The 24,529-nt window shown below is 36.7% G+C and overlaps 2 protein-coding genes across 2 annotated transcripts in view; one reads left to right on the forward strand and one right to left on the reverse strand.

Moving 5' to 3' along the window:
* Positions 1-1,544: 1,544 nt before the first annotated feature.
* On the reverse strand, positions 1,545-20,509 carry ago2 (argonaute RISC catalytic component 2). The gene is made up of 19 exons (XM_046834495.1): positions 20,282-20,509; positions 17,399-17,582; positions 17,200-17,320; positions 16,840-17,021; positions 15,851-15,987; positions 15,616-15,750; positions 15,438-15,525; positions 13,885-14,032; positions 13,674-13,793; positions 13,464-13,586; positions 13,239-13,372; positions 12,712-12,896; positions 12,433-12,592; positions 12,235-12,325; positions 11,512-11,706; positions 11,295-11,429; positions 11,102-11,203; positions 10,588-10,787; positions 1,545-9,843 (listed from the first exon to the last, which is right to left on the reverse strand). The coding sequence occupies exons 1-19, from the start codon at positions 20,316-20,318 to the stop codon at positions 9,735-9,737; spliced, it is 2,586 nt and encodes an 861-aa protein (XP_046690451.1). The 5' UTR covers positions 20,319-20,509; the 3' UTR covers positions 1,545-9,734.
* A 3,583-nt stretch (positions 20,510-24,092) lies between these two features.
* The window catches only part of dlx5a (distal-less homeobox 5a), a 1,932-nt gene continuing 1,495 nt past the window's right edge, over positions 24,093-24,529 (forward strand). The window contains exon 1 of the mRNA XM_046834496.1: positions 24,093-24,529. This exon is cut by the window's right edge and continues 151 nt beyond it. Coding sequence (XP_046690452.1) covers positions 24,314-24,529 — 216 coding nt within the window. The 5' untranslated portion in view covers positions 24,093-24,313.

Below are 24,529 nucleotides of genomic sequence, written 5' to 3' on the forward strand. Positions count from 1 at the left end.
TGCGATTTACAAGGAGGGAAAACAGTACACCTCTCTGAACAGTGTCTGGGAGGCTGTGGTTGCTGCTGCACGCAATGTTGATGGTGAACAGATCAAAACACTGACAGAATCCATGGATGGCAGGCTTTTGAGTGTCCTTGCAAAGAAAGGTGGCTATATTGGTCACTGATTTGTTTTTGTTTGGTTTTGAATGTCAGAAATGTATATTTGTGAATGTTGAGATGTTATATTGGTTTCACTGGTAAAAATAAATAATTGAAATGGGTATGAATTTGTTTTTTTAAGTTGCCTAATAATTATGCACAGTAATAGTCACCTGCACACACAGATATCCCCCTAAAATAGCTAAAACTAAAAACTACTTCCAAAAATATTCAGCTTTGATATTAATGCGTTTTTTGTGTTCATTGAGAACATGGTTGTTGTTCAAATTAAATCCTCAAATAAAATTAATCCTCAAAAATACAACTTGCCTAATAATTCTGCACTCCCTGTATAAAGTTCTGACCTCAGCACTAATGCAGACCTTTGGGATGAACCCCAGACCTCCTCGCCTTACCTACATCAGTACCTGACTTGTAGCTGAATGAGCACAAATCTCCACAAGCAAAATCTAGTGGAACATCTTCCCAAAAGAGTGGAGGTTATTATAACAGGAAATGGGGACTAAATATAAAATAGGATGTTAAAAAAGCACATCTTATGGTTAGGTGTTCACAAACCTTTATCCATAGATATTATGGTTGATGGTCTTAGATAGTAGCAATCCATATACTGTTTTCGTAGACTACATGTTGAATTTGTCTGGATTGTGAAAGATTAGCTCACCAAGGAGCTTTCCTGGTGTCTAAACTAACCCTCACCTGGCCGAGTTTAAAAACACCTGCTAACTCGCTGCTTACCTTAAAGGTGCAGGATGTAACCTGGATCTGGACCTGTAATACTAGAATAATAAAAAAAAAAATTCCATATTTGGTTATGAATTATGTTACGGGTTTAGTGGTGGTAGCTCAATAGTTAAGATGGTGGATTTCTGATCAGAAGGTTGCAGGTTCAAATCCGAATACCACAAAAGCAACTCTTCTTAACCCACAACTGCTCAGTTGTATTAAATTATTTTAGGCTTCCTCCAGTTGTAGACATTATTTTATTGGATTGGATCTTCATCCCTACAGGTGAATCTGAACTGCTGAGGTCTGCTCCCACTGGTTTATGAGGCCAAGGTTAGTTTAAGAAGCGAGGTTAGTTTAGAGAATAAAAGCTTGTCATGAGTTATATTGCAGCTGAATTCACTCTGTAATGAATGCAGATGATTGAAACCGAGAGATTTTCTTCCACAAGAGTAGATTGTTGTTCTATTACAAAATATTGGCTATATAGCTCCTGTTTATTTTCCTCTTGAAGTTTGTTGACTTGCATATTATCCTGCTCGTGTTCATCCAGATGTTTTCTACAGTATATGCAAAAAGCATCTTCTCCATCCTTGCCCTAACATTTCTAACCTGTGCACACTATTTAAAAAAAAATCTGAAGAGCGCAAGGACTCAAAACAGCAAGCAAGTTTATTAATCAATGCCATATACAGTCAAGCCAAAAAAATAACACCACAAAAAAAAAATCAACTATATTAAATGATATTCACATTATATCCTAGCAGGGTTTACAGCATATATTGAGCTTGCAATCATTATAAAAGCATAAATGGAAAAAAAACAGAACTCAAAGCTCACACTTTACATAATGAAATAAGAAAAAGACACAGAACTTCTGTGAATTCAAATACAAGAATGTGATATAAAAGCTCTCAACAGGAATGACAGTAAATTTGGCAGGTGCTTAAGTAGGAATTAAAAAATAAATGTCTGGTGTGGTGGTGGGGTGGGGGGTGGGAGTTGAGCTTGCGAGACAGTGCCACTAAAAATGCCTTCCTAAAAACTTTGGTCAATATTGTGGTTTAGTCGAATATGGGAGAAAAATCCGGAAGAGCATCCTGAAGTTTTCAGAAAAGTATTAATGGAAGATTATGGTTACAGACTATGTCGCATTTCCAGGACTCCCTGACATTCCCAGGAGGTAGATTAATGGCAACAAAAAAATAAAATAAATAAAAACAACGGCCCCTATAACATATTAAGCAGTGAAGATTTGCACGGTCTTCTTTTATTAGTGCACCTTTTAAAGCCAAAATCACTGTATGAATAATTTTTTTTATTATAAATAAAGCTTCAGGGCTACTTTAAGACACGACAGGGCGGAGATTCGGTAGCAGATATAGCCCTTAAACGGCAATACCTGAGTCAGCAGTCTTTCAGGACTACATCGAATTAGTTGCCATTTGCGATCTCCTCTGTAGTTAAATGCCGGATTCGTTTAAACAAGCCACAAGAATGGTGAAAAAAATCAATAGAGAACCCCCCCCGAAAGAAAAGTAATACAAATCCAATGCAAATAATGCTTTTAAAAAGATAAGAACCAAAAGGCATTTTTAGAAAGGTGTGAGCACTGCCTTGCTCGCACATGCAACCTCTCTATTGGGAAAACTGTATGTACGACAGACAACACAAGGTTCACAAAAGGAAAAAAATAAATGAAGTTGATGCAGCATATATCAGGCTTCTGAGGTACTTCATGTCTATGCACATTTTAGAAAAAGTCACTTTTTTTTTCTAAGAAAAAAAGAAATCCTATTATAGCAGAATATACCTCGTCTTAATTTTCATTGAATTTCTCGGCCCAATTTTAAACAGGGCTTTTTTTTTTTATATCTGATTTGAAAGTGCAATATACAAATACTGATCGTTCTCTGCAGCATTTACGTATAAATTCTTTGATTTGACAATGAAGTTAATCAAATTAAAAATAATTATCACCAAATATAAATACAGGAGGTGACCGATCTGAAAAGGCACGCACACTAACCAAACACACAAAACACAAAGTGGATGTTTTTTTTTTTTTTTTTAGCTCAACAAGAATATTTTTTACGGTTTTACGTTCATACCCTTTTGTACCTTTTCGATCTGGAACCAACGGAAACAGGCCAGTGTATCAGTAGAGCGTATTTTGCAAACACATTTCATTATTAATTAAACAGTAAATTCCCTTTGTAAAACGTTGCAAGGTAAAAACAAAAAAAAACTAACAAAAGATACTATTTTAAATAGCTTATTTTTAACCTGCTTACACTCGCTGTGAAGCTTTTACCGAAAAAAGACCCCCGTTTTCATTTATTGCAATGATGAATAGAAGAACCGAGGCTGATGCAAGTGTTCAGACAGAGCGACGATGTCAACTTGTTATGTAAGAAATCATGCTGCCAAACTTCGAATAACATTGGAAAAAAATATATATATATTTACAATTGTACATGCTAGCATTTTTACATGTCGGAAATCGGCCTTTCGGTAATAAAAAGCAGAGCCGTGCTGACCAGGGCAACTGAACGTAATACATGATCCTAAATACGGTTGCTACTAATGATTATGGAGAGAGAACCCAGAAATCTGCATTCGGATGGAACTCGGTGAGGTACCACAATCACCTAAAATAAATACACCATGATGGAGCCTAAAAGTATTGATGCGATTATTGCTCTGTGATCACTCAAACAAGAAACCAGCGATTAGGAATGGGCGATATGGCAAAAAGAATAAACGTTCGAAACTACTTTAGTGATACATGACCGCTAACAAAGCCGAAATATCCAATTAGTGCAAAATGTTTTATTGTCCAATCAGTTGCTTTTTACAGTAAGATTTCAAATCAGTGATCGCATGATGATAAAAACATTGGATCGTCAATATTTACCGCATATTGCCCGGCCCTATTAGCAACCCACGCTTGTGTCTTGTCTACGCCAAACTCCACAGAAGGCAGTAAAGTTTACTGATGAGCACATTTTGAAACGAAATAAACGATTAATCTATCGCGACTACAGTTTTTGCCGAACGCCGGTTAACACTTCACAGAAAGTCCGCTCGCAGTTTGGTCCTCCACGTTGTTGTTTTTGTGTGTTTGACAAAAATGTCCTTCATCTTGGCAAAGGTTTTTGTTGAAAAATGCGAAATCGAAAAAGCAGTACTGGTTTGAGTTGTTTGGTCACTATTATTGTTCATTGTAAAAAGTATATATCATATATATATATATGTGTGTGTGCACTTACCACATACTTTATTAGAAACACCTGTACATTCATGTGTATATCTAATCAGCCCATAATGTTGCGTCGGTCCAGATAATCATGCAGCTACAGAGCAAGAGCTAATCAAACATCAAAATAAAGCAAAAAAAATACGATCACTGTGGTTTTATCCACAGCTCGTGCGATCGGTTGAAAAATCGCCATCATCTCCGATAATATCACACATAACAGTCTTTAGATTTGGTGAGGAAAAACTAAAAACATCCTGTGTGCAAAGGTTCTGAGCTGACAGGAAGTCTATAGTAACTAACAGATGATTTTTCTGTTCACCACAACTGTAGGATGAATATACAAGCAACTAAATCTTCCCAGACACCATCAATCTGGCAAGTTTCTTCAGAATTTTCTTCTTGACAAGCCAATTTCACCTTCACAGTGTTTTTTTTTATTCTTTTGCACCATTCTGTGTAAAGACTCTAGAGACTGTTGTGCATGGAGATCAGCAGCATTTGGTACAATTTATTTCTTCACATTTTAAAGCTTGGTGCGACCATTAATCGAAGCTCTTGACTTTTTTTATTGCATTGTTCCGATGCCATACGATCGGCTGATTAGATGGTAAATTTGCAGGTTTTCCTAATAAAGTAGACGTGACTGTATTGTGCATACAAATTTAAAGTAATAGAGACAGAGAGAAAGGAAAAGGTTAGCACCCTAAATCGTTCTGAGGTAGTTTTCAAAGTTGGTAAAAAAAAAATCCAGGTTATTAAGCTAGATAGGATTTTTTTTAATGTATAAGGATTAGCCTTGTATGAAGGTATTTGTGACCAGTGATATGTCACTGCTTATCAAAAAATAAACGAGACTGTCGATTGTTTTCGAAATGATATTTTTAAAACGTGCACCTGGAAAAAACATATTGGTGTAAAATGGCATTGGCAAAAATTGTTTTTTTTTTGTGCACATGATTTAAAGCAAATGAAATTCTAAATTTTAATTAGGGAAGATAAAAATTATGGCTCCAGTCACTCCTTAGCTTGAGATGAGAGCCTGCGGTATCAGGCAATAGTTTGTAAGAGTGGCAGTATTTAGGAGAAAGAACCCACCCAAAAAAAAAAAAAAAACCCAGATAAACTGTACTAAGCGATCAAACAACATACACCATTATACTGAGCTAAATAAACAATTCATACAATGCAGCACCTCAAACACAAGCAACAGATGGATTTGTCCATATGTCAGTAATAATTGCCCACAAACAAATGTTAACTTAGTTACACACACCTGAACTGCACACTGATGAAATTAATGCACATATCTTCCCCACACACTATGGTCATATAAGGGGTAGTTTAATATTCTTAATGGATTGTGAGTCATATTATTCACATTAAAGCAGAAATTTAAAATGCAAAATTTTAAGAAATGCCTACTGATTTGAGAGCATCTTCTAAAATGCATAATTCCTTTAAAGGAAAATTCGTTCGACTCTTTCCAGGCAGGGGGGAATATCGGATCTGGCTACACAATTTGCAAAATCGATTTGTTGTTACCGATTCACGTACGAACAACTGTTTTTCTCTAGTTGTAAAAGGGATTCTTTAATTTGGTAACCATTCTCTTAAATTTGAAGAATGAGAGTACCTATGCAGTGTTATTTCAAAAACAGCACCATGCTGATTCTCATTCGGCTTCTTCGCGTCATTGCAAAATGCTGATATGTGCTGTGTGTTTGTGCTATGCATAGACAAAAAAAAGAGTTCATTCCCCATATTTCATTCTCATGGTTTTAGGTTACACTGGAAGTCATGAAACGTATGTGTATATATAAAAATATTTTAAAAAGGAAAGAAATCTTGAATGTAAAATATTTGGAACGATCAACCCATTTCCAATTACACCATTACATCAAAGACATTATATAATATTCAGTCCTAAAGTCTTTGAAAGAATGAAGAATTTTCTATTTAAAATCAGACTTGCATATAAACCACTAGGGATCACCGTTAAAATTTGAACATGTCCAAAAAAAAATCCTACAAGATAATGAATGACTCTGAACCAAATTCAGTTTTTGCATAGTTATTTAAATTAAATGATTAATAGGAATTATAATTATGTAATAATAATCTATGTGTAGCTTTTGATTCTGCACCGATTTGCATGTGTGCACGCACAAATATGTAATACAGTCGGCAAAAAAATCCCCGCAGTATCCGCTAGCGTTTATGGTAATTAACGAGGACAACCGACATTCTAATCTTTCCAAAAATAAATCAGTCCACATCGATTCATATAGTGCAAAAACACCCCGATCATACATTTTCTTTTTATTATACAAGAATTGCATATGCTTAAGAGGTTTGACAATCTAAGGTGCTTGATTAAAAAGGGAAAAAAAATAACTTGGGTAAAGTAAAAGCTGTGATAATTTGCCATATTGTATCAATAGCAGTGATGAATATTAGATTTACAGACGTAAGAATTTGGATGGAAATGACAATTTGTTTCCAATCAGCAGCCAGTGGGGAAAAGAATGAATATGCATGTAAAACGCATTGGTTGGCCAAACAAGTCCGTCTCCACACTGTGCACTTACACAAAGGTTGAGAATAGATAGGGCTGTTTTAAAATCCATTCTGTGAATGTGATTTTAGCCTTGCAGAGTTGCATCAAAGCGAAAAAATCTTAGCACTTTTTTACTGGTAAAAAAATGTATGGCAGTTCATGTAGAAAAAAAAAATATACAAACAAACCCAAAAATTGAATGGCACCAAAAACAGCCTCCAAACAGATAGAACTTTTGGTCATTTCTGAGCTAAGTGACACTAGAAGATGCCCCAAATGCTTTGAAGCGAAGAATTTATTCCAACACAACCACTTGTGTAATTATGAAGAAATGACTAACGCAGTGATGTTACCATTATATTAAAAACAGGCAACAAGAGGTAGGACATTTAGCCATTTCCACACAATTACTAATGGCACATGTCCAATGCCCTTCAAAGTGCATTTGAAAGTTTAGACACAAGCGTCAAATACGAAAAATAACTAAGTCAAGTAATCGAGACTGAGAACTAAAATGCCCCTGCAACACAGTTCGGTCAGAAAATGACAGTATAACGCTGGTTTAAAAGCTTCAAAAATCAGTTCCATGGTTGTTGGGTTTTTTTTTTCCTCTGTTTTTTTTTTCTTTTTTACCGTGATCTCATGATAGATAAAAAATTTGTTTCAGGAAAATGTTTAGCACCGATAATCGATTGTGCTTCAGTTACTGTAGAACAGTATACTTAAATATTTGTAATCTTTCTTGGCTAACAGGACTAACTGAAAGTTGTATCTAATTGTCTGCTATAATAAAAAATATAATATTCTATAGGTTAATACTGCTACAACAGAAACAGGGATTTTCTCTATGGACACTATTAAAGCTTAAAATTACTACATTATCTAAAGTCATTATATACACAAAAAAAGAACAACAAAAAAATAAAAACACACTAAAATCTCTTGGTTATAAATGCATAGGTATAAAAGTTAAAAAAATGTTCAACTGTAGGTTATTTAAAAGTTCAAAACCAAATTTTTTGGGAAGCTAATCAATGTTTCAATAATATTTGCATTTACACGCATAAAATAATGCCTACAATAGCAGTTCAATTTTAACGAATTGTTGGCTCGTTTGCTAACATACGCCACAATTTCCAACAGCCTTTAGCAAAAACTAAAACCACTCGCCTATTGGACAAGTCCAACGACACTACAAAGCTCTTGACGAGCTCCACAGCACCAGAGATGCGAAAGAGCTGCACAATAGGAGTCCCTCAAGTTCGAAACGGTCCAGAAAAATTTTAAATAAAAATAAGTATAATAAAGGCTATTGCGTTATCACTGACATTTGGGCAAAAAAAATAAAAAAAAATAAAAATAAGGTGCATAACACATTCAAGTGTAATGTGGCTAACTAGATATCTATAACCAACAAACACTTTCTCATAACCCTCATAACCTCCACTACCATTAAGGCCATGGTTCCATGAGCCATCAGTGTGTGTATAGAGATCCAAACAAACAAACAATATGCAGCTCACCATCTTTGACAATTAGATATATAAAAAAATAGTCATTCGAAATTGATAATCTGTCCTTTACATCATGATTCATGCACCACCACAAAAGTGAATGAGGCCGATAGAATCACAAGACACTTTAAGGAACACTCCAGGTTTCATTAAACCTGATTTCTGCCCACTACATCTAATGCACAGGCAACTGCTATAAAAATTCGTTCTTTGTGCAAGTACAAAGATAAGAATAACTTTTTTTATTCGAAATGTATTTTTAATGAGAGGCCTGAGGGAAATTGGGGGAAGGTAAAATTCTAATGAAACGACTTAATATGTTCAAGATTTATGTCATTTACTCAGCCGGGTATTTCTCAACTGTGTTTAAAGCCGTACATCATTCTTCAATCATTTTTACTTTTCCTCCCCTAGTGTTGCGAAATGGAATAAAACAACAAGAAAATCTTGATCTCAAAGTATTACTTTTGATTGTGTTAAATGTAATTCAATAGTTTCCTTCAGGCTTTCATTAGAACCAAGTTTCACAGAAACAGGCTTTCTGGTCAGTTCTCACAGTAAGTGCAAAGGAAATCTTGCTCTACACATGCAGTAGACAGGCATCAGTTTGAAAACAATGGAGTGATCCTTTAAGAAAGCAAAGCTTCAGGCAGAACTTTTGGTAGGGAAAAAAAATACATTAAAACAAAATCAGCAGTACATAAAGACTAATGTCACAAACAAGATATTAGTACTCCTTACAGTCGAACAGTGATATTCTAATAGATTATGTTAGGTGGAGAGAGAAAGAAAAAAAAACATGGTAGAAAAGGGACAAATGAACAGGTTTGGTTCAGGAAAGGGTGCTGGTCTCAGGAACCATTCCTGTTCTATCTATAATTCCTCTTCAGGCAGCTGATTGTCAAAACACGCCTTTTATGTTGAGAGAATTACAGATTTCTGGATGATTAATCTTCTACGTTCCACAGAACTGTTTGTGTCCTTATTGTTATGTCAAGATTTGGTTTGCAATTTAAGCACAATCTACCGGTTGTTACTCAGGAACCCAACAGGACTGACTATGGTAGAGTGACTTGAGGACTAACAAAAAGACAACACTGATATTAATTTGTTAGTACATGTGGAAATAAAAACCAAACAACCAACAACAAAAAAAAAGGAACAGTTAGTACATGTGTGCTGAAGTTGTGGCCTTCTAAGTCAGTGCTGATAGAAAAGTTCCACCAGTATGTCTTTCTTGAAACTCAAGTTATATTCTATCAACCTTGGCATAATAATAATAAAAAAATATATAAACCCCAAAGAAAATCAGAACTGTCAGTATAAAAGCATAGTATGATTGGGAAAAAAAATCTTGCATCTTAAATAAATACACAGATTAACAGAGACTATGAAAGTTTGAAATGATGCTGGGTATCTATGTGCACACCTGGAAGCCCCAAAATGAATGGGGCATGTTAAACATACAGACACATGGTGTTTGAAGATTTGAGACTCAACTCTGGCCGAGCTCACGCGAAGTACATTGTGCGCAGTGTGTCCTGGTGGATCTGCACAGCTTTAGCCAGGGCCTGCTGGTCCCGACCATTACTTTGGCCTGATGTGTGGCTGCCCTCAGCACTGTGTCAAGAGACATAATTAAAAACAAAACAAGTGAGCAAATCAATATCCCTACATACACATAGTGAGCTTATAGAGTTTGTTGCAGGGCATTGTCATCCTGGGAACACGTCTGTTCCTTAGTTAAAGAGACCGAAAATCTTAATGCTACTGCAAAAAGAAGACATTCTATACAATTGTTTGCTTCCGACTTTGTGCCTGCAGTTTAGTAGAAAGCCGACATATGGGTGTGATGGTCAAACAACCTTTTGGTCACATAAGGTACTCAAAACGTTATTAGACTCACTGGTTTAGCTCACACTGTCAAAACACTAAAGTGACTTAGACACAACATTCCATTGAACTATGCATTGCAGTAAACAAGTTTAAACAGAACATGTTTATTTAGAATACTACAATAACTAAAAGATCAAAAGAGATTAAATCTGTTAGCATATACTATTTACAATTTATTTATTTTTTTTACATTTTTATTATTTAATCCTAAACCTAAATGTTTCCACATTTCAATATTTGTTACGTCTTCTATTTTTCTAAATTGGTACCACTTAAAATGATTTTTGGTCACAGTTTGCTATATCAGGATGTATCACCATATTTAGCTTTTCTAAAAATCAGCCACAATTTATTTAGAAAAATGCTGAATTTCAAATATTGAATGACAAAAATTAATTAATTAAAAAAAAATGTATCTTAATCTTCATCTAATCTGTTACAAGATAGTACCACCTCAGGTTTACATACCTGTCATGTTCCTTGTCTACCAGGTGGTAACGTGCTCTGAATGCCACAAGGTGAGCGTAATAGGCCGGTGCAGGAATGGAGACCGAGCGGGTGCAGCGTACGTAGGTGTGGCACAGCTGGTATGTGAGTACCTGTAGCTCGTCTGAAGTGAAGTGGTTGTCGTCCCACAACACATGATAGTGAGAAGGCCTGCTAGTACCCTGTAAGTGCAAAAATGAGAAAAAGGTTGATGCAAGGAAGTTAATAGAAACAACGTTAACACACATTGATAGTACAGAACGCACTATATTTTATTTTGTGTATAGATTCACCTTGCAGAGCTCCCTGTTATTTGAAAAAATAATAATTTTAGAAGTAGAAACGTGCAAAATCGCAAGTTAAAACTGAACTGTGCAGGGAATACTTTTCTTTACTCTCTCTGCCACCTAGGAAACAGAGTCTGCATTTAAGTAAAGTAACAAGGGACCAAAAAATGTTTAAGGATGCACTTTTCAAAACCCTCTCATGTTAGTACCTGAATACCAGCATGGCTGCAAAGATAAAAGTCAAATTCTGATGGATGAGTGATTTTTGTGTCGACTGTGGTGCCAGCAGGAATGTTCCCACTCTTTCCAACCTATAACAAACAGAACCAAAGCAAAATTAACCTAGAAATATAATATTAGGAAAAACAATACATACGATTTAAGATTACTGAAATAACTGACCCTCTCGTTTCGGTCCATACAGAAAAGCCTGGTATGGTGTCTCTTCTGGACAACTACAAAAGTGATGCCAGGCTGGTAGTCCTTCTCTAGCTTTATACAGGCCTCCCGGATTGCCAGTAACTCATGTTGGAGAACCTTGAGAAAATTAAGAGCTAATACGTGACTAGAAAACAGAAAAGACTCAAAAGAAATGATCCAATATAGGTTAATAATTTACCTGATTAAATTGACCTTCTGAAATGCCATCTCTGTAGTAGATGATACGTGTGGGTTTGAAACGGGTTGACTTGTAGAACTGGATCAGCAATTCTCTCACCATTGTGGCTAAGTCCTGAATGATGTCTTGGCGGTGCTGCTGAACTCGCACTGTGGCGCAGTACCGGCTTGGGTGGGCATCCATGCTGCCGACCACCTAAACCAAACAGAAGTTTATTTAGCTGAAGGTTAAATTTTGTATAAACATCAGAATCTTGGTAAATTATTGATTACACAGTAGTCGCATGTTTGCTCAAATGTAACATCAATACAATGATAACTAAAACTTGTGGCAGGCACCATATTTTGTATTTTTTTTTTTTTTACGTGTGTAGTTATGGGTATAGTGACATTTTCAGGGAAAGATATATATAGTTCACTTTTTATTTTATTATTATATATCTTTTTTTTTTTTACTGTTCAGTTGTTCCTTTTGGTTTTCTGAAAGTTCTGATGCAGAGACATGATATTTAAAAAAATTAAAATAATTTATCACTCCAAGCCATCATGGACTCATTCTATAATCACACGCACATCACATTTCCCTTACGAAACAATTATTCAGATAGTGATAATCTCTCGATCATCTGAGAATTAGAAATATGTTATAAAGTTAAGACATATATAAGATTCTGGCAGAGATAAGTAGACTCGCTAATCAGTTAGTTAATCAGTTTCGACTTACTGCAGCAATGGATGGTTTCTTTCCATCTCCTGCTGGAGGATGAGTCACATCTGCACCCAGGAAAATTACAGGCTGCTGGAAAACCAATGGCCTGTGGGGAGAGGCATCAAAGCTTTATTTCAGATAAAAAGCTACTCCAAAATTTAACGATCAACACATAAAACTAGAATTCCCTTTTAAGATCGAAACTGTGCTTACCTTCCTTGTGGAAGCAGAATGTTGTTGACTCCACCCAGCTTAACATTGATCTTCAGACAGAGGTTAGACAGTGTCTGTGGTGTGGTTTTCTGGACATTTTTCACCTGGACACACTGAGTGGCCATTCCTAAAACTGTGTCCCCGACACGCTTTACCTCCGCTTTAAGGACATGAAACAAAGATGACCGATTACAAAAATGTGGACATACAATAACAATCAGTGCGAGAGATAAAAATAAAACAATGGAGCACAAACATTAACTGTAGAGACTGACATACCATAGACAGGGGTCTTCCCTGGAAGAATGACCACGACCAGCTGCAGGCCTTGGTATGTATACTTAAGGTGTTTGAACATGGGTTCCACGCTGTCAGCTCCCTGAGCATACTTACAGAAGCAGGGCTGGCCTTGAATCGGCATGCCTGCATCACGGGAAATCTTGCGCAGTTGTTCTGTAAATGCTCTACAAAAAAACCCCCAGAGAATCAAACATAATAAAGACATTTATACCGATGTGCAATAGCCAAACAGATTCATACAACTCCAAAATTTCCGGAGTGCCGAAATGTGTACCTTAGTGAATTCGTCTAGACACTTTAATACAATAATGTGTTTTAAAAATATTTATGAAATTTGTTAGTAAAAACTTTAAAATGTTATTCCTAATGTCCCTGAACGTTTGGTCCCGCTGTGGATTCCCGCGAATTTTAAGATAATCCGCAACTTGCTGTTCCAAACAAGAACCCGCGGATTTTCCGAGCCGCGAATTATCGGGGGTTGACTGAATATGCAAATGGGGACTTACTTTAATAAGAGCTCGGTGCATTGCCTTTGTGGAGCAAAGCAGGCGATGGCCCAAACCTTGATCTCTATCCCAGTATGGAACTGCTTGTTTCTCATATCCCATACACCTTGGATTGGGGTCGCTATTGCCTTGTTCTGATAATAGAAAATAACATTATTTAATGGTCTACCTGTGCCTCACTTTTTACAACAATTGCACAAAAGAATTACAGAAAAACGTTTGTACCCGTCCTCCATAGAGAATCGATGGTGCCTGGAGGACTCTGCCATTTACTTCAGTCATCTCGTCTCTTACCATAACCCCAAACTCGCGCACGTATGGATCACTATTAAAGTTGGCACTTCTCATCTGTAATATATATACACAACAAAACAAAACTTTGAACATACAAATTAAAGCAGTTCACCAACTACACAGCAGAATCAGAGTACTGACCAATTTGCTGATTTCATCCTGGCGGTCAGGAGCTGACCGGGCTGTGGCACGAATCATAGTGGAGGTCTGATTGTCTGTCAGTTTCTTGATGCATCGCTGTCCAGCCACTATGTTACAAACCTAGGACAAACCAAGATGAAGTCAGGGGGGGAAAAGACATACGACTTAGTGCTATTCGGCCTCATGAAAAGTATAATATACTTTGACTGACCTCAAGAGGAAGATAAGTGTGCTTTTGCTCCTGTCCGACTTGTAAACATGGAAGATGAGGATATCGAAGTATCAGTTTGTATTTATCTTTGAAGTACTGTGCCACAGTGCATTCAATAGTTTGCCCATTCTCCTGCTGTAGAGGAAACCTGTGGCAGAGCACGGAAAAGGTACTTACTGTCAAAATCAAGGAGATAATACATTTGAGGTCACGGGGCCTGAGTTAGTTTTGACTTAATTTTTGCAAGCACATAAGGGAACATCTGTTCATACATTTTTGTCGGGTTCAACTAAGGCTGGGCGATATGGCAAAAAAAATTCTCGGTTCTTTTTTTCCCTCACCAGTAGGTTTAACCGAATCACGTTTTTGCTTTAGATTTTACTAGTCAACTTAAAACATAACCACATCAACATGACTGAAATAACATTCTCTTTATTAGTAATTAAAAAAAATTATCTAGTTTAGGAATTATATTACATGGCATTTTAATGGACATGCCATAAATAAAGTGGTCAACATGTAAAAAACTGTAAAACAAATTCTCTAGTTAAATATCTTTGCTTTTATCTTTCATTAAAATTTCCTGTAAAGATATTTAACTAGAGATATTTAATGTTGAATTCAAATTGCACAATATTTGCTTTAATATTTCATTAATATGTTCTGTAAATATTGTGCAATTTGAATTCAACAGTAAATGTTTCTTAACACAGAGTAAAAAAAAAATACCCATTTTAATGAAAACTCTCTCGGTCGACAAAAAAAAAAAAAAATCAAACAATTTCAAACATTAGTATGATTAACAGAAATTTTAGCTTCCAGCATTCTTTCCTCTTAGCTTGGTGACTGTGTCGCAAGTGCTGGAATAAATTAGTTTCGGCCTATTGTGCATTTGAGAAAAGCTTGTTCAACGTCTGACCTCTCAAATCAGAACCGTTTCCAAACCACAGAGCAAACGTTACTACCTTTCTTTGGCAAAAGGTCACAATTTGTCATCGGTGCAATGGCAAAGAATCTGATTGGATGCGTGCATCAAAATATTATTAAAAATCACAACACCCAGATTTAAGAAATATAAATAAATTTCCCAGCCCCACTGTCAACATCCTTTCACTGAGCAATAATACACTGCAGGCTGCATGTTGTCAAACTACATTCTCAATGAAAACGAAGTGCACTAGAGAACCAGGTTGACAAAACCCTGCTTAAAACCTTTTCATTTCCAATAAAATTGGCTGAATACCACATATGTAGAAAACACCCTCATACAACTTAAACTAGTTGTATCTAGTAATCTAGGCATGTGTCATACAGAGCTCAGATCAAAACAACCATTTTAATCCCTATTAAAAAAGGTAGCCTACGGAGTGACCAAGCAGTCCCGACGCTGGGGAAATGCACTTCCTGCTGCTACTTTTTTAACTAAATGGGACACGGATTGAATTCATGAAGATTTCAAAGGCAACTTCGTGGTGTTTTATTTTCCTTTTAAATAATAATCCAACCCCAAGCATCAATGTTAATAAGCAGGCTATTCAAAAAAGAGCTCTTACGTCTGATGACTGGCTGGTCTCCTGGTTACATTACAAACTCTGTATTTCCTCTTCATCTGCCCGCAGTGTGTGATCTCTACTTTTAGACCTGCAGGAGAGCAAATAGCAGAATAAGTTAAAAGTGCAAAAAATTAATTAAAAATTAAAATAAAAAAAATTAAGAAAAAGAATCATTTACCCTTTATTTCCTTCGTGAACTTGACTCTTTGGGAATCTGTTAAGGGCTTCTGTTGTTCATCGATGCTTTTAAAATCCAAAACCTCACACATAAACTCAATTACTGGTTGGGCCTTGTAGAATGCCGTAGCCGAAACTAAAGAAAAAAAAAATAATAAAACAGTGAACAAATTCTCACATGTACAAGTGTACATTTGCGAAGAGAAAATCTATTAAAACATGCTGAATGGCCATACCATCAATGTTAAGCATCATTTTCCAAAGAGATGGGCGAACAGACTGGTGGAAGCCAAACCAGACTTCCCTTCCTCCACCAAGAGGGTTGGAGCAGCCTTCGGATGGTGTAAAGAATGAGCGGCCAACAGGTGTGTACCTGGGGTGAAAATAACCAGTGTGTGTTTACATTAATTACTGCGCACTTCAGTGAGTGTATCTGAATAAAAACCAAGATGAACTTCTCTATCAGGTTGGTAAATGTGTGATGAAAAAAAAAAATTACCAGGTTGGTAAACGTGTGATGAAAAAAAAAAAAAATCACCAGGTTGGTAAATGTGATGGAAAAAAAAATGTATACAAAGAATAATGGTAAACTGAATAATCTTATTACTAGGTCAAAACCCTGGGAACTTTTTTTTTTTTTTTTTTTTTAATGTTTGTTTGTTTATTGTTAGTTAATGCCATGTGGGCATGATGAGATGTTATAGCATTTTACAGATTTTGATTACAGCAGAGCTCAGTGCTTTTTCTTGAACTGCAACAAAGAGTTCGATATGATGTAAGGTATAATCTGGTAAATTGCAAAAATAATCAGATTATGATGGTGCATATGAATGTGCATTTAAAACAATCATGCAGTTAATAGCGAGACAACCATATCCAGAGCTTCTTCAACAAACACCTTGGTAGATGTTTTAGAGTTAGAAAATAATTAGATAACCAAACAGTGCCCTCTAGTGGGGACTGTTGGAGACACACTAAGAGCAAGAGCTAGTTAGAATTACAAACTACAAATATGCACATAAACGGTCTAATCAAACAATGCATTATATGAATCATATAAATTAGGAGTAATAGAGGTTAAACATATAATACACACTGAGAAACCGAGAAGTCTGATTTAATTCCTTGGTGGGGAATAGCTGGGATGTTAACAAGAAACATGTGCTTTAAATATCTGATTTTATCCTTAGAGATAAAAAAAATATATATATATATATCAGCTGACCTCATGGAGGGCAAATGTCTCATGACCACATCTAGAGCTTGAATGGTCTCGAAAGGGATGCCTGGCAGCCGTCCAGACAGTGCTTCATGAAGGGCTTGTAGACTAACGCAAGAAACCCACTTTATGGCCACTTTAAAGCTCCTGTCTTTCCCTTCTCCAGGAATCGTCACCTCGAGCTCCACCTATTACAAAAAAACAAAACAAAAAAAACCCTTACATTTCTTATAAATATGTTTATATGTGCAGTAAGATTGATTTTATTACACATTTATTTCACAATAAATAAATTAAAAAACATTATGATTCCACCAGAAGCAAAAAACTATTCAGTAAATCAGTACCTGTACATGATCCACTCACCTTGTCTCTCCCTATAGGTAGGGGCATTGCCGTGTATAAATTCTTCCTCCCATCATAAACAGGCTTTCGGTCACCAAAGATCTGTGTTTTAAAGTGCTGGACCATGTGCTCGACAATTTCACTGGAAAACAAACAGTGTGTTTGGATACAAATCTCACTGTCCAACACTGAGGTGTTTTTTGCATGAGCTCTGAGTTACCGGTTGACCCTGCGAGGGCACTTCTCAGGTTTGATGTCAATGTCGTAATGGTACACCTCCAGTTTGGGAATCTCCATCTCAAAGAAGTTGGCCTGCAGCTTGATTGTCCTACCCATGGTGCCAAAGTCTGGCCTCTGGGGTGGTTTGAATACATATTCTTGAGGTGGTGGAGGTGACACAGGAGCTGCAGGAGTGAACAAATTCAATTCATGAGCTCTGTATAGTCACAGGTATTAATGCATTATAATGCAAAAGAGCGTTATATAATGCATTGATTGACAGTTAAGGACCCTTTAGTTTAACAATAAAAAACTAAATAAGAAATCAAGACCAGGAACAGGATTAACCTGTAGTGAAGTCGGTGCTGCTTAACAGACCCCTAAAAACAGACCACTCTTACAGATGTCAAGTGCAAAAATCGAAGACACATTCTACGTCAAACTGAATTTCATCCAACGTGCTTATGCTCTGCAGGCATTTACAAGAGACGTTGAGCAGAACTGTGCGAGTGTGTTCGTGTATTTATTGCAGACTTTAATGTAAAACAACAAGTCTAAAAACATAAGTGTGTGTGTGTTGTTATAGGAAAATATTCAATAACAATTTAAAGCAGCCTGAAGTTTTCTAATAACAGAATGTCCCAAAGTGTTTAATTCCCTTATTTTAACCATTTGGTAACAATTAGATGCTAAAATAAAGATCTAATTGAAGAACAGCGAGCCATACCATCAAATCAGTTCAATTTAAATTAAATGTTTAATAAAACTATGTTTTATGTCACTTAATATGGCATCCTATAATTATAGATTATAGCAGCTGGAAACAGTAGCAATTGCAAAACAGGTAAAAATATCCTAAATCGGTTTAATTACAGAAAGCTTCAGTAAACTACATCACACACATCTTTCTTTGCTAAACAGCTTTTTGGGGTGGTGAAGGAGGTGGTGGTGGTGTCCTCAACCCACTTTATCAATTCCAGAACAACACACGTTAGGAAGATAGCCACATACGGCTATCAGACTGAAGCCTTAGCCTGATCGGTGCTGCAGACTTTCCCCAACTCCTTATCTAAAGGCCACAGAAACAGCATGAATGTCGCGCAATCTACCCCACCTATACCACATCCAACATGCTCTCATACAAACTCACCAGAACTCACTCAACTCAAGATTGTGGAAAGATATAAAGGGTAAGGTTTGGTTAAGGCGTGTGCCATTTTTTTTTTTTTTACATCTCCATTCATATGATATAAAATCCAGTGATATATTCCTCATGTGTTCACATTACATTTGTGGCATTTATCCAGAGCGAATTAAAATAGTCACATGTATACAACTGTGCAGTTGAGGGTTAAGGGCCTTGCGCAAGGTCCCAGAAGTGAAAGCTTGGTAGTGCTGAAATTTGAACTCACAACCTTCTGATCAGAAGTTCAACATCTTACCACACACTACTATGAGCTACCAAGCAGCAAGACGGCTTGAAATACATCAATGAAAAACAAAGGCGTGCAGATTGGGCTGAGGAGTGTGCATTTTTTCTCTGCTCCAGTTTCAAATTTAATCTTTCGTCTGTTCAGCGTTCAAATAAGCTACAATGCAACAAAACAAATGCACAGAATAAGAAAGGGAAAAAAGGATATAATTCCTCCCTACACAGTTTTAGGCTGATGGTATCCTCAGTCTGAGTGTTGATGTATTCATTGATAGAGACTTCAAAGCATTTTGTAAGTCACTCTGGATGCCATAAATGCACATACCAATCTGACTTGGCACACGTCAATGTATAATGTTTCTATTGCATGCTTTATACATGCGCACACTTCTGTTCAGATATACAGATAGATCCAGTACATCATTAATCCCAAAGGGAAATTGTACCCCGACAACAAAGGACCCTGTGTAGAAGAATCTATGTATGCACGTTAAACTATAATAACAAGGTAAAAACGGTGCAAATTAACGGGAACTTCAGTAGATGCACATAAGGCGAGAGCGAGAAGGTTTCTTGCATTTGCACCATAACTGCATCATAACCTATGCACTTCTTTTGTTTTCCTAATGGCTGTATTTTACGTCACGGGCTACTTGGAGAATTCTGAGAGTATGGATCTCATTGTACGGTGCAACAGTGTGTTTCCAGTACACATGACAATTAACTCTTGTATCTTGAATCTCCATTATACAGTGTGAGGTCTCAGACTAATAAATCCAGGCCAAGTGTTTAAAGACAAGTGTTCAGCTGGGGACTAAAGGTAATCTCCTGGAAGACTCTTAAGATGCTCAAGACACTTAGGTGAGGTACGTGCAGGAAGCAGGGGCTCTTAAACCACATCAGCAGTCTTTTCTGGCCTCATAAACCTCCTTCCTGCCCTGACTTCAATACATCCATAATATAGGGATCAATTTTGTCCTACTTATAATGATCACTTACGAAAAGTTCATCGTTAAGACGTTAATAGATAATGAAATGATACTGGGTAATAAAAGAGAGGAAACACTAATCCTAATGAAACTACTGCTGTTGATCCATTGGAAAGATTTTAACCAACCAAGCAAAAGTCCAAGTGAGTTTTCTTAATATGTGACTCGTTTGGTCGCCCATGCTAATAAACCTGAAAACTAGCAAGCAAGTTTACAAGCTAGCTGCTTAGCATGGTCCACTTGAAAGACTTGCTAGCTTGCTAACAATAACAGATCCGAGCCCGGTACCATACAAACCATAAATGACACCGAATTAACTGGTTATCGGTGGATTTCACATTATTCTCCGTTGAGCGGTCACTGGGTGAACATCATCACCAGCCCAGTTAGTGGTTACGGAGACGCCAGTTAGCATAACACATTTCTAAACTAGCAGTTTAGCTAGCTGTTAGCCGTTACTCACCGCTCGCTGCTCCGCTCGCTGCTCCGCTCGAGTACATCTTTTTCTCTCTCTCGCTTTCCGGACTAACTTTACCGGCTACAGAGTCCCCCTGGCCTTCTTTAGTCTTCTTCTTTTTTTTTATTATTTTACGAAGAAAAAAAACAACGCTTCAAGACGAGAGTTCAATCAAACACCGAGCCCGCGAGAGAGAACCCCACTCCCATCCCCCGTCACTAACACGAGCCGCTGTGTGCTCGACAAATCTGGAGCCAGCCATTTCCTACCCGTATTCAGGCACAAACCCCGCCTCTGTCGTCGGTTTGGGTTTCAAAGATGGCCGCCGTGGTGGTGCGACTGCGCTAACAGCGGCGCCATTTTGGTAAGGTTGATTTGCTGAAGTGGGTTCGAGATAGAGTGCTGGACAAACTTCACGAACCTTTTTACTCCAGTAAATGTTACTCCAGTAAAAGTAGAAGTGTCCCTTTAAACTTTCACTTCAGTAAAAAGCTAAAATATTTGCTTAAATATCCAAAGTACTATGATTTATTATGGCTATAATGTTACTGTTATCAGTTATGTCACAAGTCTCTTTGCTTAATCAATTCAGTTTATGATAAAAAAAAGACTCTTAATGTTACTCTTAGCACACCAATCTATTGATAGAATGATAATTAGTCAACCACTGATTGATATCTATTAAAATGATCATCAGCCAAAAACTTTTTTTCAACTTAAAAAAAGAAAAAATGTCTAAAAAAGGCAACAGATGTTTTTGAAAATTAGAGTCAGGAGTTTCTTCCATCATTAATTACTCTCAAAATGTTCTGCTTTCTGTTGAACTGTATGTTGGTGATAAGTAGATACCATCAATCAAAACCAGTTCAAATCAGTTTGCATTGTGCTTGACCAGTTATGTTTTTATCCGCTCATAAATACAAAGATTTTAAAATGTAGTCGAGTGAAAAATACGATATTTGACTTTGAAATGTAGTGGAATTAAAATAAAAGTCTCCCCAAATGAAAACATTTCAGTAAAGTACAGCTACACGAAAAAGCTAATTGAAAATTGCATTTACTTCTTTACTGCCCCCTAGTGGTTGGGGCTACAGTGCACCGAACAGCACACCTCAACAGTAATAAACTATACTGAATAAGTAAGATGAAGATGGGTTCCTTTCTAAAATGGTTTCTTATATCATCTTAATAGTTTTTCCTTGTCACTTGTTGCTACTGGCTAACTCATAAGGGATAAACTTTTGGACATAACTGGCTCTCAATTATAGTTATGCTGTTAAAGCTTGTTTTGCCGAAGTCCTTACTTGCACCCTGATCATACTGCACAGTTTACTTAACTATAAGGAAGTGGGTGAAGTGGTAGAGCTCAGTGGATATGATGTTGGGCTTGTGATTGAAAGGTCATCATTTTAAATCCCAGCACTACTGAATTGACACTGCTGGGCCCTTGAGCAAGACCCCTAATCCTCAAATGCCCAGCTGTATAACTGTAATAACTGGGTGTCTGCTTAATGTCATAAATGTAAATAAGAAGTCCTAATAGTACATGCTCCTCTCTCTTTCTTCATCTCGACAGCCTACATCCTAACAGCCTACCTCTGGATGGATATGCATTTCTCATTTGTTTCTTTCTCTATTTTTTTCTTCTTCTTCTTCTTCTTCTTCTTCTTCTTCTATTTCTTTTTTTTATTATTTTATTATATTATTATTATTATTATTTTAATTATTTATTTTTTATTTGCCAAAGTGGCATAATAGTGATTTGGTAAAGTGGGATGCTTGGATACTGTGGTCCCCCACTCTTACACATTTACTCAGGTCTGCTGATGGTGGTGTTGTGGGCATCTTTTATCCCTCATGTCTGTGTTGTCTTCTGGTTCTTCCTTTAGTTATGCTGCCATAGCTAGTTTTGCTCGAGTCATTACTTGCATTCTGGTCATACTGTAAGGACACTGTACTATAAGTATACCTAATAATTCATGTATCTCTCTCTCTCTCTCTCTCTCTCTCTCTCTCTCTCTCTCTCTCTCTCTCTCTCTCTTTCTCTCTTTCTATCTGCCAAGTTAAACATGCTCCTGAGGTACCAGTCATCCTGTCTAGTTCTTCTTCACCTTATTCATCCTGACACCCTAACACTGTAATTAATATAAACAGTGAACATGAACAGTTTTTCAATCAGGTGACCATCAGTGAATAGTTGATCATCTCAACAATGATGGAACTATAATTGAAATAATTTGGTGTCACCCAGATGAGTCTGGTTCCTCTCAATGTTTCTCCTTATCAGGAAACAATTTATATGCACTAATTTATTTATTAAAAAGGAATTTTTGTAATCTGTTTATCTCTGTAAAGCTGCTTTGGGATGATGTCCACTGGTACAAGAGCCATATAAATAACACTGAATTGAATGAACACTGAATTGAACACTGAATTGAACTAAATTAAGACAGTGAGTAATTCATAATACATTGACTTGGGGATCGCGTTTACTTGACAAATTGATCCTAATAGATTAGAAAATATAATGGAGGTGGGTTATTCTGAACCAATCCCAATGCAGGAGGCTGGTTACAGCCGGCCAATCGGTGCAGGAGGTGGGGATTAGTCGGTATACGGGTGGGAAAAGCGACTCATCTGACGTCATACATCATACCCGTTCCTAAAAATTAAAGCCATAGTCAAAACTCTTTAAAACACATGCTAATGCATAAAAAATAAAAAATAAAAAAAGGACTGGTCAAGTAAAGAGTATTCAGTGAACTCACCATGTTTTACCTTCAGGAAAAATCAGGTTTTAATGATTTATTCCCGACCCTATGATTATGAAGCCTGTAGTCTGAACAAATAAAATAAAATAAAATACAATTTTATTTGTCAATTTTTTTTTTATTTGAACACAGCTGCAACACGATGCAAAATAATGACATAATACAATATTAAAACAAATGTTGTTTTTCCCTTTAAGAGTAATTTTTTCTCTTTTCATTAATTGTTAAATTTTTATTTTTTTATTTATTTACTTTTTTTTTTTTGGTACTGTATTATTCTGGTTTTAGTTTGTATTCTTTTGATGCCCACAAAATCATTTGTATTTGTATGTTAGCAGGTATAAAAACTAGACATTTCATTGTTTAAGACATTTTAAGTGAAATTTTAACGCGACATAATTATATTAATTAATCACTCACATTCAGGACATATATATTAATTATTATTTAATATTAATATGAGTCTGCTATTGAGAGCTATTTTTATCCCCACCACAAGGTGGTACTATTTCACTGTTAGTAAGTCTTATAATCCAGGCATCTCATACAAAGCAGAGGATTTAGTATATTGTTTTATATTTGCAGAATTGATATATTTTATTTTGATCTTACAGCCTTAAATGACAGCGAATAAACCTTTTTATATTGCATTTGACAAAACTTCACTAGACTGATATATAGATATGGCAAAGACTACATGGCGCCTTTTAAAAAAGACTTAAAATTTGGTGTTTTTTTTTAATATAAAATATATATTTTATTGGAAAAACGCACGCAAGCGTTTATTGAGAATTTACTTAAGAGCCATGAGATTTTAAACTGTTCGTTTACTGCATTGGTGCACTGGTGCACAAATAAAGTAAAAAAAAAGAAAAGAAAAAAGTGCATTGTTTATTAAACAATGTATACTTAAAAGTCTCCTTTTTTAAGTTGGAAAATGGTCCATTTTCAGGATTACAGAGTTGTGGCTGGTGTGTGTGCGCGTCTTGGCCATTGGAGCTGGATTGTGGATCCTCCCTGCAGTGCGTAACAGTGCAGTTGAGGATTTAACCAAGTCTTTGCGCCGGGATTTAGAGCAGTCTTCAAGAGAACACCGACGCCTGCACTTATACACACTCACACACGCGGGTACACACACTCAGAGACACACACACACACTCACACACGCACGCACGCGCGGATACACACACGCAGACACAAACACACACACACACGTCCACGATGGCAGTGTAAACTTCAGGTCTGTAGAGAGTCAGGATACGGCGCTATGACTGGAGTATTCGACAGAAGGATTCCTAGTTTCAAGCCTACAGATTTCCAGAACGCGTTTCAGCTCTCCGCCGCCATGCATCACCCGTCTCAGGAATCTCCCACTCTTCCCGAGTCTACATCCACGGATTCGGGTTACTACAGCCCCGCCGGAGGGGTTCACCACGGCTACTGTTCACCCAACTCCAGCTCGTATGGGAAACCTCTGAATAGC

This window comes from Silurus meridionalis, chromosome 22 (genome assembly GCF_014805685.1).
Source record: "Silurus meridionalis isolate SWU-2019-XX chromosome 22, ASM1480568v1, whole genome shotgun sequence".
NCBI lineage: Eukaryota > Metazoa > Chordata > Actinopteri > Siluriformes > Siluridae > Silurus > Silurus meridionalis.